Source organism: Callospermophilus lateralis, chromosome 6 (assembly GCF_048772815.1).
Source record: "Callospermophilus lateralis isolate mCalLat2 chromosome 6, mCalLat2.hap1, whole genome shotgun sequence".
NCBI lineage: Eukaryota > Metazoa > Chordata > Mammalia > Rodentia > Sciuridae > Callospermophilus > Callospermophilus lateralis.
In genome coordinates, this window is record NC_135310.1 from 108,874,503 (window position 1) to 108,889,079 (window position 14,577).

Below are 14,577 nucleotides of genomic sequence, written 5' to 3' on the forward strand. Positions count from 1 at the left end.
TAATTTTGATAAGCTTCATTTCCATGGCTAAGGAGAGAGAGTTCTGGTGCCATATCTCTTGGGTTTGGATCCTAGCTTTGCCATTTTGTAATTAACCCTTTAAGGGCTACTTAATTGCTTTGTTCCTCTGTTTTCCCATGTATAAAATGGGGATAATATTGGTGCCAACCTCATAGGTAATTGTGGAGATTAAATAAGTTTAATGCATGTAAATCATTTAGAATAATACCTGGAACTCAGCACATGACAGACATCATTAGTATTAACAGTGGTGGTGGTCTCCAACTTTTTTGCAGAGTTGGGATTTAAAAGTTTTTGTTTTAGTGCATTATAGTTGTGCATACTGATGGGATTTGTTTTTACATACTCATACATGCACACAATATAACAATATAACTTTCATCCTGGTTTTGGTTTTGACCATAGGACTGACTGGGCTATTGCTCAGAAACAGAGCTGCATGGGAAATCCTGAGTCAAAGAGGAAGGGAATGATGTGAACATGTATCTTTTCCCTTCTGAGAGCACTGCCTCTTCTAATCATACTCCCCTGTCCTGCCTCAAACTGTCCAGAACCTGAAAACTGAGTTTTAAGGAATTTGCTCAACTTTAATAAACATCTGTCTTTGTGTCCTCAGGAATGAGGGGAGAATCATACTTCATCGGAATGAGGAGCCTGGGGCAACAGGGGTACCTCCCAGAAGATGGAGGGCTTCTCTTACTCTGCTGCATAGACAGGGACTGGGCCGTCACTCGGTGTTTCGCAGAGGAAGCCTTTCAAGCAATCACTGACTTCAACGATCTCCCCAACTCGTTGTTTGCATGTAATGTTCACCAGTCTGTGTTTGAAGGAGAAGAGAGCAAGGTAAGAAATTACCTGTTCCTGAAATACAGAGAGATGTGGCATTTACACAACATATCGCCTTGTTCACGGGGGCTGATGTTTTGATGTTTTTGAAAATGCTTAGTTGGCTCTGTTTTTGGCATATGTAACAGGATGACAAAAGCCGATTATGAGCTAGCTTTGAAGGAACACCCGACAAGGTTGTCGATGAGACTAATGCTAGATCAAATGGAGCCCTCTTCAAGTACATGCTCTTCTTTGCCCCTCTGCCTCCTAAGTTTGATGAATGCTCTCAAAGTGGTTTCTTATATTGTGATTCCTATTTCTCAGCAGTTATTGGAAAAGAACAGTTCATTGACCATCTGACTTCTTCTTTATTCATTGATACTGAGAGGTATTGCTACATGTGTGTTGTAAGAACTGACCGACAGCAGTAATGCCTTGAACTGAAATGATTAGGGAATGAGGCTGTCCAGGTACAAACACTTTCTAGTTTCCCATATTAAGACACAAACTTGATTTGGAGTAAATGCTTTTCGAAATCATTGTAGACATTCCATTTGGAGATCTTTCTAAAGTTTATTTCAGATTTCTCTGGCTTTTTAATATTTGAATGGATCCAACCTTTCATGTAGATATAGAAACCTACTTATAAACAGTTACTATTAGACCATGTCGTAAAACATGGGCAACAGTTTAGGGCAAAGGGCCTTCTCCCCTAAGTTGAAGAGCGTGGCTCTGTGTGAGATATAAAAGTAGGATTGATGATTGCTGTTTTATAAAAGTTAGCTTTTCTTGCCAACTATTGAAGTTTGAACTTCGTTGACTGAGCACAATTTTCTGAAAGTCTGATTTTGGGGTTTTATTGATGATTCAAACAATCCTAAGAACAACAGAGAAAAACCATTCTAGAGGGTTAGGAATTATTTCAAGCCATTTGAATATTTTATAACAATATTATTTTGGAATTAAATGATGAACTGAAAGTTAGTTGAAATACAGCAAATTTGTGTGATTGGAATTTTCAGGACTGTGATAACCAAGACTATTTAAAGTAAGACAGTAGTGCATCCCAAGGAAATCTGGAAATTATAGTAAATTGCAATGATTTACTAAAGGCAATTGAAATTATTATTAATATTTAAATCATATTCATTTAAATAAATAATATTTAAATTATCATTATTTAACTATGAATGAAAGGTCCATATTTTTTCATTATACCTTCTATTTATCTAAATATCACAACTAGAGGGTCTGCCTTAAAGATTTAATGGGGGTTTGAGTCTCTCCTGAGAAATACTTCTAATAGATTGGAATAATAAGGTGTATGAAGGCACTAGTCATTTTAGAAGTCCTATTCATAATGGCCAATCAGCTGATCCAAATTGGGGCCACTAAAGGATGGAAACTTGGGGACAGTTCATGGGAGTCTGCCTACATCTGGGCAGACTTGATCTTCTGATCTGTGCTTGGATAATAAATTACTAAGTATTTTCAATTAATTTGTGTACAAAGTTGGAGCATAGCATCTCAAGAAGAAGCATTGGTTTTAAAACAAAATATTGAGTCAAAGTAAACAAGATCTAGTTTAGTTGAGCAAGTTTCAAATGACTGAGATCCCACTTTTTAGTCAAGGAGGTGGAATTTATAATTGGCCAATGTCTACACACTGAAACTCAGGAAGTCCAACAGATAGTCTTCCAACTTGAGTGACCACCCAGTCTCCATGTGTAGAGCATTTCTAGGATGCCAAGGAATCTGGTAGATGCAGCTTTGATGTAATTACACATACATGGTTTAAGGGTATGTGCGAGATAATTAGACACCAGATGGGTTAAGAGCCAGGAGGCACAATCATTAGAACAAAACATCGAGGAAAAGTGTTCAGGCAGCTTGGTGGCACCTCCCTTTCCCTGCCATGTGCTTCTCTTCACGATTCAGAACCTCAGAGTCTTTCCAGTAATGTAGCTAGAATTTGATCTGGAAAGTCCTCCAAAGGCCTTTGTTAAAGGCTTGTTCCCCAGAGTGGCACTATCGGGAGGCTGCGTAGCTTTTGAGAAGTGGAGTCTAGTGGGAGCTCTTGCAAGTCATGGAGGCTGAGGTGCCATTAAAGGGGACAGTGGGACCCCAGGCTCTTCGTCTTGCATTTTCTGCCCATGAAGTGAATGGTTTAGTTCTACCATGTGCTTCTGCTCTTATGTGCTGCCTCTTCACAAGCAATAAGACCAATTGATTGTAGACTGAGCCAAAATAAGCCTCTTCTCTCCCAGGTATTCATTACATAATAATAGAAAGCTAACACAGACCCATCAGTTTTCATTGTCTTAATAAATTCCTTTATTTTATACCTCGTTTTCTCAATATTCTTTCTACAAAGTTCAGATTTATGAATATGAGCCATGAAGTCACGGTGGGTATCTTTCCCAAAGGATAGACATTTTTAAGCACTGTGCTAAGTTGGTGGGGAGATATTTTTAGGCAGAGGGAAAAGAAGCACGAAATGTTTCCAGCTCTTCTTATATTTGCCTGTGGGCAAGGCTGGCCATGGTAACTGTCTTTATGTCTAGCTTTGGGGAGATGAGTTCAGCAGCCTGGGATTTTTTCAGGAGGCTGATGCTTAGCATTCTTCTCGGATGTGCAGGTGCGTAGGTGGTCACATGCGTAACTTGCTTGAGCGAGTCCTGTATTTTTTGGTATAACCTCCTTTTGAATCATTGTGTTTTGACATTAATGAGTTTAGCCTACTTCTTGCAATTGTTCTGAAGTATTTGTTTTACATTTCTTACAAGGGTAAGAATTTAAGCTTTTGCTTTCTGGCTCTCATGAGTGAATCTGAGAGCAATCTCTTTTCTATTTTCTCACATGTCTGAGAAACCTTTCCTGGGGACTTCTCCTTTGTGAGGTAATTTGGAGAGTGCTCAATTAGACCGCTCATAATATAGGTAACACCATAGGATATGACATTCTGGTTATGTTTGTTTCTGCTTACCAACGTGATCAATATTTTTAATGTTTTTATGTCTGCTATCCTTTTCAAATTCTAAGTCCTGACACCAAACATTCATTTTTTAAACAGTTTTTTGAGGTTCACAAAATACATTCCAATTTTCTGTTAAGCAGAATTCTGTGAGATTGTATTTTGATTTGATGCTTTTGCAATGAATGAGCGCATACTTCAGTGTGGCTTGTTGTGGTCCAGATGGTTGAGATTTGTTTATATAACACAAAGGAGAACTGGAGCTAGAGGAAATTGGCATCTGAAACCAATAAATGCAGATTGCTGTTTGCATGCTACAGCTTGAAGTATAAATATTTTTGCATGAAACACATTTAGAACTGGGATCTTCACAGCATCCAACTCATAAAAACTACTAAGGTTCATTTCCCTTCAGCATGCCCCCCTCCCTGGCTTTGCCTTTTTGGGCCCCCTGGGCTGCAGAAGTCTCAAGACAGATGAGGCTGGAGGAAATGTCCTCCAAACTGCCCAGGATCTGTGCTGGACTAGAAAATGGTCTGAAGCATAGGACATTGGTGTCCACTGGTCTATAAAGGAGAACAGAGAAACAACTGCTATGAAACATTTATCCAAATTCAACTGAATAAGGAGAAGTCTGAAAGGTGACTTCATAATGTCCTTCAAATGGATGAATGCATTTAGTTTAGATAAGAATAAAAGTGGCAGCAAACACCTGTGGAGGTAGCAAACACATGTGTTGAGGTGCCAGGTGCTTTCCAAGTGCTTTATAAACACTTGTACCTTTACAATAGCCCTATGAGGACAGTGCCTTTCTGCCTTGTTACCTACTGGGCTCATGGCAGGGTGGTTAGCCCTGGACCTTACTGGCTAGTCCGCCCAGTATGCAAGCAGAAGTAACTTGCGTTGTGTCTATGTTAAACATTTCATTTCTGATTCTGGGCCCTGAAGAATGTGCTTTTCACTCTGCTAGGGAAATTGACATTGTGCCAGCTAGTGCTTATTAAGGCAGTTTGGGTCTCAAACTGAGGACAAGGACAACATAGGACAGAGTCCTAGCCAATCTATGACAAACGGGTAATTCAGCAAGAACCAATAAACAAGTAAACAAACAAACAACAACAAAAAAATGTTGCTACTTTAGCCCATTGATATGTGGGGGCTTGTTTTTAGAGAATAACTGAGTCCATCTAGGTTGATACAATGAGTGTCATTGTCCTCAGTTTTCAGATGAGGACACTGATTTGCACAGATAGTTTGCCACAGTCTCACAGCTGGCAATGACTGAGACAGGGTTCAGATCTAGGCTGCCACATTAATGGCAGCCAGGCTCTTACACATTAAGCTTACTACTACCTCTCAGCATACAAATATTTATTGCAAACAGGTATGATAATTGTCTCTGGGGATACAATGGTGAACAAAATACACATAGCTCATTGAATTTATAATCTATCAAGAGATATCAATTAAAATAAGCCCACAGATAATATATACTAAGTGTTCAAGATGATGCCAAATCAAAAGGGCATTCAAAAGGTCATTTAGCATACAGCTATATTTATTGCCTTTCTGTTTCTCCTCTACACACACACACACACACACACACACACACAAAAAAAAACATTAAAAAAAATAAAGTGGCATTTCTGCCAACCACTGTTAAAGAGTATATTCTACCACAATGGGTATGAGGTTGGAAACCCCGGGTCTATATTCTCTCAGTCTTGTGCTTCTTGCAAATGGATCATCTCAATTCATTGAGAGTGGACAGAGTGATTCCAATATTCAAAGGTATAAAATTCTCATTCAACATGGCCACTAAATGTCAATAAATTCCATCTTCAGGATCTTAGCCAAGGAAAGAATGGTCTAGTCTAATATTGTAGACATTATTAGGACACCCTAAAAAATTTTCAAAGCTAAATCTTCTCTATAAGCAGTTCCAGAATCTGGATATTTTTGAAAGCTGAGACTTTATTTTCATAGTTCATTTTGAGGCAAAATCTCTTTTGACCTAATTCATTTAAAATCTGACCAGAAGAAAATCTCATAGTGTGAATATTCTGTTTCTCTGCAGATTCCTGTTTTTAATTACACAGAGCTGCCCCAGACATTGGAGGGACATTACACAATAGGAGGCATGTGTGCTGTATTATATTTCTAGAACCCCAAATTTGAATCCCAAACATATCAGGTCTCAAGGGTGTCAGATATGTAAGATATTATAGATATAAAGGAAGAAAGAAACTATAATATCTCAGGGAAATGCAAATTTAAACTATAAGTTGATATTACATTATATAGATATAAGTTGTAAATCTGTAAGATATGCACATGAGGCTACATCCCTTGCTCAAAAAGAATGAGTTAATCACTGAAATATGAAATGCCATCAAGATGAGCGATTAAATGGTCCCATAATGTTGTTTTTAATTGAAAAATAGAAATTATATATATTTATTGTGTACAACAGGATGTTTTGAAATATGTCCACATTATGGAATGGCTAATTAGAGTTAATTAACATGTGCATTAGTTCACATACTTTGAGTAGTGAGAACATGGCTAAAACCTACCTTTTTGATCATTTTCAAAAATACAATACATTATTATTAACAGTAGTTATCATGTTGCACAACAAATCTCATAACCTTGTTCCTCCTTTCTAACTGAAATTTTGTATCCTTTGACAAACATCTTCCTAAACCATCCCCTACTCCAGCACCTTCAATTCTCTGCTTCTGAGTTCAACTATCTTTCTTTCTTCCATTTATTTATTTTTGCAGTGCTGGGGATCAAACTCGGGGCCATGAGCATACTAGACAAGCATTGTACCACTGCCTGTCTTATTTACCTAACATGATGTTCTTCAGGTTTGTTTCTTCATTTTTGTTTTGTTTTTCAGTGCTGAGGATAGAACCCAGGGCTTAGCACCTTAGCATACACTAGGCAAGCACTCTGCTACAGAGCTACATTCTGAACCCTGATTTATTCATGTTGTCACGATGACAGAATTTCCCACTTCTAAGAGGCAGAATAGTATTCCACTGTGTATGGATCATATTTTCTTTATCCTTTCATCATTTGATGGACACTTAAATTGATTCCTTATCTTGATTACTGTGAATAATGCTACAATAAACACAGGAGCACAGATATCTCTTTGAGATATTCATTTTATATCCTTTGGGTATATACCCAGTAGTGGAATTGCTAGATGACATAGTAGTCTTATTTATGTATTTACTTACTTACTTATTGGAGCCTATATACTGTTTTCCATAATGGCTGTACATTTACATTCCCACCAACTGTGTACAAGTATTCTGTTAGAGTCTGTAAACAAGTCAGGATGGCGCCTGGCAAAATGCCAGAGGGAGTGGTTTGTGAAGTAACGCCAGCAAGCCATTAAGTGTGGAGATTCCTTATTGGTTGACTGCTGTATCTATTTTATGTTAATTAAGATAAGCTGTGTGGAATGTATAAATACCTCTGTTGTCCTACAATAAACGGCTCCCACTCCTGCTGTATCAATGTACACAAGTTGCTCCTCACCCCCCGGTTATTTTGCTACAGCCGGACTGTAGCAGTATTCCCTCTTCTCATAGCCTCTCCACCACTTGCTGACTCTTGTCTTTTGGATAATAGCCTTTCTAACAGGTGTGAAGTAATATCACATTATGGTTTAAATTTGCATTTCCCCTGAGATATTATAGTTTCTTTTGTCCTTCAGATCTATAAATATTCATTTTATATATTTATATACTCTAATGTTGGTTGCATATATTGTGATATCTTCTTGTGGAATTGATTCCTTTTTTACCTTCTTTATCCCTTTTTACGGTCTTTGACTTCAAGTCTATTTGTTGAATTATTTCTATTTATTTTCTTGAATTTCATTGGATTTCTTAAGATTATTCTGAATTCTTTGCCAGGCAGCTCATAAATCTATTTTTTTTTTTTTTTGTACCAGGGATTGAACCCAGGGATACTAACCACTGAGCCATATCCCCCGCCTGCCACACCACCACCCACCCCCCGCCCTTTTTCTCAGGGTCTTTCTGAGTTGCTGGGGCAGTCTTTGAACCTGCAATTACAGGTGTGCACCACTGTGCCTGGTCAAATCTTCATTTCTTTAGGTTTAGTTACTAGTGGTTGATTTTGTTCCTTCAATGGTGTTATGTTTCCCTGGTTTCTCTTGATTCCTGTGGCTGAGAGTTGGTGTCTGTGCATTTGAAGAAGTAGGAATTGTTTCAATCTTTAGGGAAGTCTTTTACCAGTCAGTCCATCATGACATTCTAGATAGCTCCCTGGTGTGGTCTATGGGTGGTCTTGTTTCTGGAATCCTCAGGCAGGCCAGCATTGTGCCTGGGTTGGCAAGTTAGCAGGCCCAGTGCTTGGTCTGTGGAGTTGGGTCTGGAGCCTGGATCTACTGGGGTGGACCATTGATTACATCTGTGGGAGTGGCTGGTGCATAGGTTTAAAAGCGCACAGCTGGAACAGAGGTGATTCTTGAATCTGAGTCTGCAGAAGCCAGCTAGGTGCTAGGATAGGCCTGGTGACCAGGTCTTTTGGGACATGCCTAGGGTCTGAATCTATGGGTACTGCTCTGAAACTGGAGTGGGACTTGAGCTTGTGTCAATTAGTTGGTCCTGGAACCTTCATCCATGGGGCTGGCCTGACACTGGTTCCACCGAGGTAGTCTAGGACTCTGGGCTTGCTGCAGTCTGGGGCCACTGACTTAGATCCAGAGACAGGTTTGGGGCCTGGGTCTGAAGGGGCCTGTCTGGAGACAGAGATGGAAAGTTCTGGCCTGAAACCTGGGTGTTCAGGACTGGAACCTGATTTCACAAGGGTGTGTTGCTAGTGCCTGAGACTATAGAGGCCATCCAGAAATGGAATATAATGGTTCAGGCCTAGACCCTGGGTCTGCTGGAGCAGGCCTAGACTGTGACTCTGCTGGGAGTTAGAACTGTAAGAAATACATTGGAGCCTGAGGCTTCAGGGACTAACCTGGTGGCTGGGGCTTCTGGTGCTAACCTGATGACTCGGGTTGCAAAGGGCTCGTATCTGTTGGAAATAAAGGGTGTGTTAAAACCAGAATGAGCCTCGTGCATGAATACTACCTGAGTGGGCTTCCCTGAGTCAAATTCCCGACACTTGCTCTGTCTACTTCTTTGAGTGCCTATAGTTTACAGCCTGTGACCTTGACCTGATGTCACTGCTCATGCTGCCCCAACCCTTCGTCCCAGCTCCTGACCATTGGTCTGATCTGTGTCCACAGGAGAGCATCCTGGCCCAATAACCAATAGGTGGTTATTCTTTTCTTCATTTCACTTTCTTCTTCAGACCCTGAAATCCTTAAAAGCAGGCAAAGTTTGGATTATTCTTCTTTGTAAAATTTCCAGCACCTCCCACTGGGTCTGACATGCAACAGATGCTCAATCAATATTGAATTGAACCTCCACTGAAACGGTGATCAAAGACATGGAAATATGCATTTTCCAGGAATATCTGATTATTTAGAGATATTGGAAAGAGTAGAGCAAGATTTCCTGATTTCTAAATTAGTTCATGACTCTCCATGCCTCCCTATCTCTAAATTCTACTACAGAAAACAGGTGCTAGAAAGCTAGGAACAGAGTGGGCTCTCCATCAGCATGAACTTTCAAGTAAAAGAATCAAGGCAGGAAGAACTCGGGCAATTCACCTCCAACACCCATGCAAGTGTGAGTGCATGGAATCTAAGTCACTCCTATAGTTAGGACATGACATTCTCAGGATTAAAGAAAGCTGTTTTACATGTTGACTTATATTTTGGGGATGCTTAAAACTCTTTCTTTTTTCATTTTTTAATTGTTGTGTTATAGTTGTGCATAATGGAATTTGTTGTTATGTAGTTACACAAGCTCACAATATAAAAACATATTTTGGATATTATCCTTCTCTAGTTATTTTCCATTTCCCTCCTCTTTTTATTTACCCTGATCTCCTTCCTCTATTCTACTGATCTCTCTTCAGTTTTCGTGACACACCCTCATCCCATGTTTCTTTTCCTTTTTCCTCTCTAGTTTCCACATATGAGAGAAAATACATGAGCCTTGACCTTCTGAGTTTGGCTTATTTTGCTTAATAAAATGTTTTCAAATGCCCCTCACATTCCTGCAAATAACATAATTTCATTTTTCTTTATGGCTGAATAAAACTCCATCATGTATACATACCACATTTTCTTTATTCATTCACCCATTTATGGATGGACACCTCAGCTAATTCCATAGTTTGGCTATTGTGAATGGTGCTGCCATAAACATGGGTATGCACGTATGATAGTATGAAGTTTTAGAGGCGATTGACTCATTTACAGTAAGCCAACTGAGTAAACAATTAATTATAAGCATCTTAAGCAAATTTGTTTTTACAACTACCCCCAGAGAAGAAAACTTAGAGAAAAGAGAAAAAAAAGGAGAGGAAAAATAGCAATGGAAACCAAACAAGTCTGGTGCTTTGGAAGACCCTACAAAACATGTAAAAGGAAGGATTTAAGTCTGGTTGAAAATTTTACACCAAGGATGTATAGCAAAGATTGACATGAAGATAAACTACAGTTTGAAAAATTAAAATGACCCATAGCAACTTGAAGGCAGGAAATGATAACCATGCACAAATTTTAAACATTAAAGCAAGCAACAGTTAAACCAGACATCAGATCTTTAAGAAGTATTTAGGAGTTTCATTTTTTTCTCTTGTTATTTTCTTTGTAGGTAAAAGTCACACTTATTTGTATTTGTTAGTTATTTTGAGAGCATTTCAATTGTAAAAGGACAATGCTATCATAACATGTGGTATGTTGGTCCTGTATTCTTTTGCTTCTGGATGGTGACTGGGAACCACAATTAGTCACCTCTAATCACTCAGGGGCACCTGCCAAATGAGAGGCCCAGTGTGGGGCCGATTTGAAAGCTGCTGTAGGACATTCCCTGGAACTTAACCTTTCTCCAAGTGACTAAAATATTCCAGAGGCGTATTTAGTATCTTGCTTTTCCACAGTACTAAGTGGCTCCCTAAGGCCCGAGAGCCTGGCAAGCCACTCTAAATGTCCCACTTAACTACCTGGAAATGATTGGAGCAGTGGAAAGAATTGAACAGGGCTGAAAGTATTTGGTTTCTGTGCCCAAGAGTGAGTGAGCACAAATTCTTTATGAGACCTGTGGGAAAAGGCTTCCATGTTCCATTTAACCTGTGATAATATTAAAGAGGGCCACAGAGTCTTTACCCATTTTTTGAAAAAAAAAAAAAAACAAAGGTACTTGGAATTCACTTCATGTGGTTTCCAAGCACTGGTTCTAGCCTGGACAGTGACTTCGTGGATTATTAGAAGTTACCTCTTGGATAGAAGTAGTCTCAGGGCATACTGCCCAGGATAAGGAAACTGACCTTATAAAGAAGGTGCTCTTTCCTCTGCAGGGTAGGTGCATTTTTGACCAGAGTGGGTGGTTTGGTGCAGAGAGGAAAGACTTCATTTCATCCTCCACTCTTCCAGGGCCAGGAGCCCTAATAGGTGCACAAAAGGCACAAGCATCCTGATGGCCCTGGTCAGAGTGAAATAATTTTGAATTATTCAAATTTAAAATAATCTATAAGTCCAATGATAATTACTGAAATATGTTACCTAGGAACATTCCTTTTTCATGAGGCAGGTTCAGAGATGGAGCCCAGGGGAGGGATGAGCTTAATTATTTTATTTTCCTCACTTTCAACAGCTGAAGAGAGCCTGGGCTTCAACCTGTCTTTCTTGGATTCCTTGATTCTGGTCTCAGTTTGGTGGTCAGGTACTTCTTGACTGACTCAGAAAGGATCAGAGAAAGTCAGGAGGTTTTGATGTGAACTTTAAAACTCCACAGAGGTATCCATCTCAGCAGGCCTGGCATTTAGCTCCATGGAAGAGATCAGTGTTATATAGATGGGCCGAGTGCCAGGGCCATTAATACCAAGTGATATTTACTCTGTGAGAGTGAGGCCATTCACGTGTTGTGTGTATTTACTTCTTATCTGCTCATTTATCATTTTTCCATATGGTGCTCAACTGTATTCCTCTACCTGTTTAGTAGAATGGATATATACAAACAGAACCAATTAAGTTTAATCAGTGTCTGGTAACATTTGGGTAATGTTCTGTTTTACTCAGAATGTTGTATCATACAGAAGGACCATTGTTTTAACCACAAACATCAGAATCTCTCTCAGTATTTCGGGGGCGGGATGGCTCACTGACCATAGTTATGATTTTTTTATCAACATGTTGAAATGCTTTTCCTTTCACTTTGTCGAAAACCTATATCTTCTCCCTAAATTTGTAATTCTTATTCAATCCAAATTGAGATATAATGATGATATTTTATTTATTCATAGGATGCACTGCCTTCTAGGATGGTCTGGTCTTCCATTCCTGCAGGATGTGTTTTGAGGGCAGTAGAAGAACTCCTCATTCTTCTGACACCCAGACTTCCCCCTGGTCCTTACACACCACGTGGGCCTCACAGGAGGCAGAAGAGCCCAGGGAAAGGGCTTTGGATCTAGAAGCTCTTGGTTCCAAATCCTGCTTCTACTACCTTCTACTTATGGGATCTTGTCCAACTTACCATCCTCAGTTCCTCGGTTTCCTTTCTGTAAAATGGGGTCAAGATATCTTCATTATAGGTTTGTTCTGTGATGGCCGGGGAGGAGGCACAATGGGTAGAAGAGGGAGCACGGTGGGAGCCTTGGTAAACTTCAGTTCCATTTCCCTCCCTTTTCATTCCCCTCCCCACTCTCTAAATCTGTGACTGCCTTTCACTGGTTCAAAGGAGAAAGGAGCTTTTCTAAAGACCAAGTGCTTTTCTAGAAGCATGTGAGCTAGACAACCGGGGTGCTATGGAAGTTGAAAGGATGACTTAGGCTGCCCAGAGCAGGATCATAACCAAGTTGTGCTTTTATATCAGACCCTCTGGTATTAAGGAAGTTTAATCTCGGTCTTTGCCACTCTTTCTGCATTTGTTGTAGGATACCCCTTGTTCACTGCTCTCCCTGTCTTTTAAAACTACTGTCAGGAAAACTTAATTTATTCTTGGGAACTGATTTTTTTTCTTACTGGGATGGTTCGGTGGCTTTACATATTTTTCATTTTCCCTGAATTGAATTAAAAATTAATAGTCAGAGCAACATTATTTTTACTGGTTTTGAAAATTCTCTTATAACAACTTAATTATGTTTAATTAAGTACTTCAATGATCACCTATGTAGAAGCCGGCTAGTGCTCATTAAGAATGTATTTGCAGATTTTCAAATTCCACTGCAAATAGGAAAAGAAAAATCACCTAAATTAGTAAAATATATGATGATTTTAAAATGATATCTACATGAAAAAATTTTTCCTTGCTGTAATTCATTGTTGAAAATAATTTTTAAACATCTTTAAGGAAAAATGAAACTATCAGTCACAGTCATGTCTTCCACACCTATGTACTGTCTTGGAACTATAACTATCTTAAATGACTCTTAAATCTAATTATTTTAATATTGACTTGTGAGAAAATGAGCTCGTACAAGCCATTTGAGGGTACGAGTGTTTAAGTTTGTCTTTATAATAACTCATTTTTTGAGCCCTGAACACCTAGAGATGAATGACTTTATGGGAAGGTACTGTAGTTTCAATGTCTGATGCTTTCCCTCAAAGGGATTGTTTTCTTCATTGGCATTATGTTCTATCAAGTTTCGGGACTTGGAATAGAAGTCCACTTAAACATTATCACCGAGTGGCAGGCTTTGCAAGGGGCACATGAGAGGAGAGGAGTTTGGCTTCTCATAAACCTCTTCAGACATTTCAGGGAAGGAGTCCCCAGTGGCAGAAGGTTGGCACTGATAACCTGTGTTCACCGAAATTGCTTCTTCTGGATACTCTTGCTCTAAATGTGGGGCCAGGGGCATCATGAGTTAGAAAGAGGAGACAAGAGCAAGTACATGTTGGGTTTCCCAGCTCTGCTGTGTCCAGCTTCCTGTTGACAACGGGGCTCGCAGCCCCAGGGGTTGCGCCTCACCAAACCATCTGAGTTCATGTGTCTAAGTGAGTATGGTCCCTTTCAAAGGGACGCCTCTTCTGGCATCGCTGAGGGTGCATCCTATACAACATTTTGAGTGGTGTAAAGCCTTTGTACTTAGGGTAGGTTTGAATTTGTGGAAACAAACATTATTTTGAATTATTTCTAGTAACCCTGATAGGTAGCCAGCCTGAGTAAAATAATTTTCACTTAAAAACAGCATTGCACCTAAATATTATAATGAGAAATATCTACAAAATAGAGGAATGATATTTTTCCTTTGCAGCTTGAGAACTGGTTTTTGGGAATTCCAGAAAAGCGCAGCGAAAACATTGTGGTAACAAGGTCACCTTTTTGAAAAAGAAACAGCTGTACCTGTAAAACCCAGTGGGTTACATCAGATGCAGAGTTTTGTTTTAATTATACTCTCTTACAAGACTCCCATTCTGGACTTTCAGACATATTTCTTGCTTTGTTTCTTGCTAAAAAGAGCAAACTTGAAGAACAAATAGATGGGCACTGTGGTGTGAAGAGCATCCTGTCCCCAGGTGTTTTCTTGCAATGGTCTAGAGTCTTTTGGAACTTGAAGGCTATTTGCTAAATGACCCCCTTTTCAATAAATATTCCCCTAGGAGATATTATAGCCTAAAATACACAAGTACCCAGAGAAGAACAGTG

The 14,577-nt window shown here is 39.4% G+C and overlaps 1 protein-coding gene across 2 annotated transcripts in view; it reads left to right on the top strand.

The window, feature by feature from the left end:
* Rcan2 (regulator of calcineurin 2) overlaps positions 1-14,577 on the top strand; it is a 240,797-nt gene that overhangs the window by 41,031 nt on the left and 185,189 nt on the right. For both annotated transcript variants that reach the window (XM_076858624.2, XM_076858625.2), the window contains exon 2: positions 638-864. In XM_076858624.2, the coding sequence (XP_076714739.1) occupies positions 640-864 (225 nt within the window). In that variant the 5' untranslated portion in view covers positions 638-639. The remainder of the gene's footprint in view (positions 1-637; positions 865-14,577) is intronic.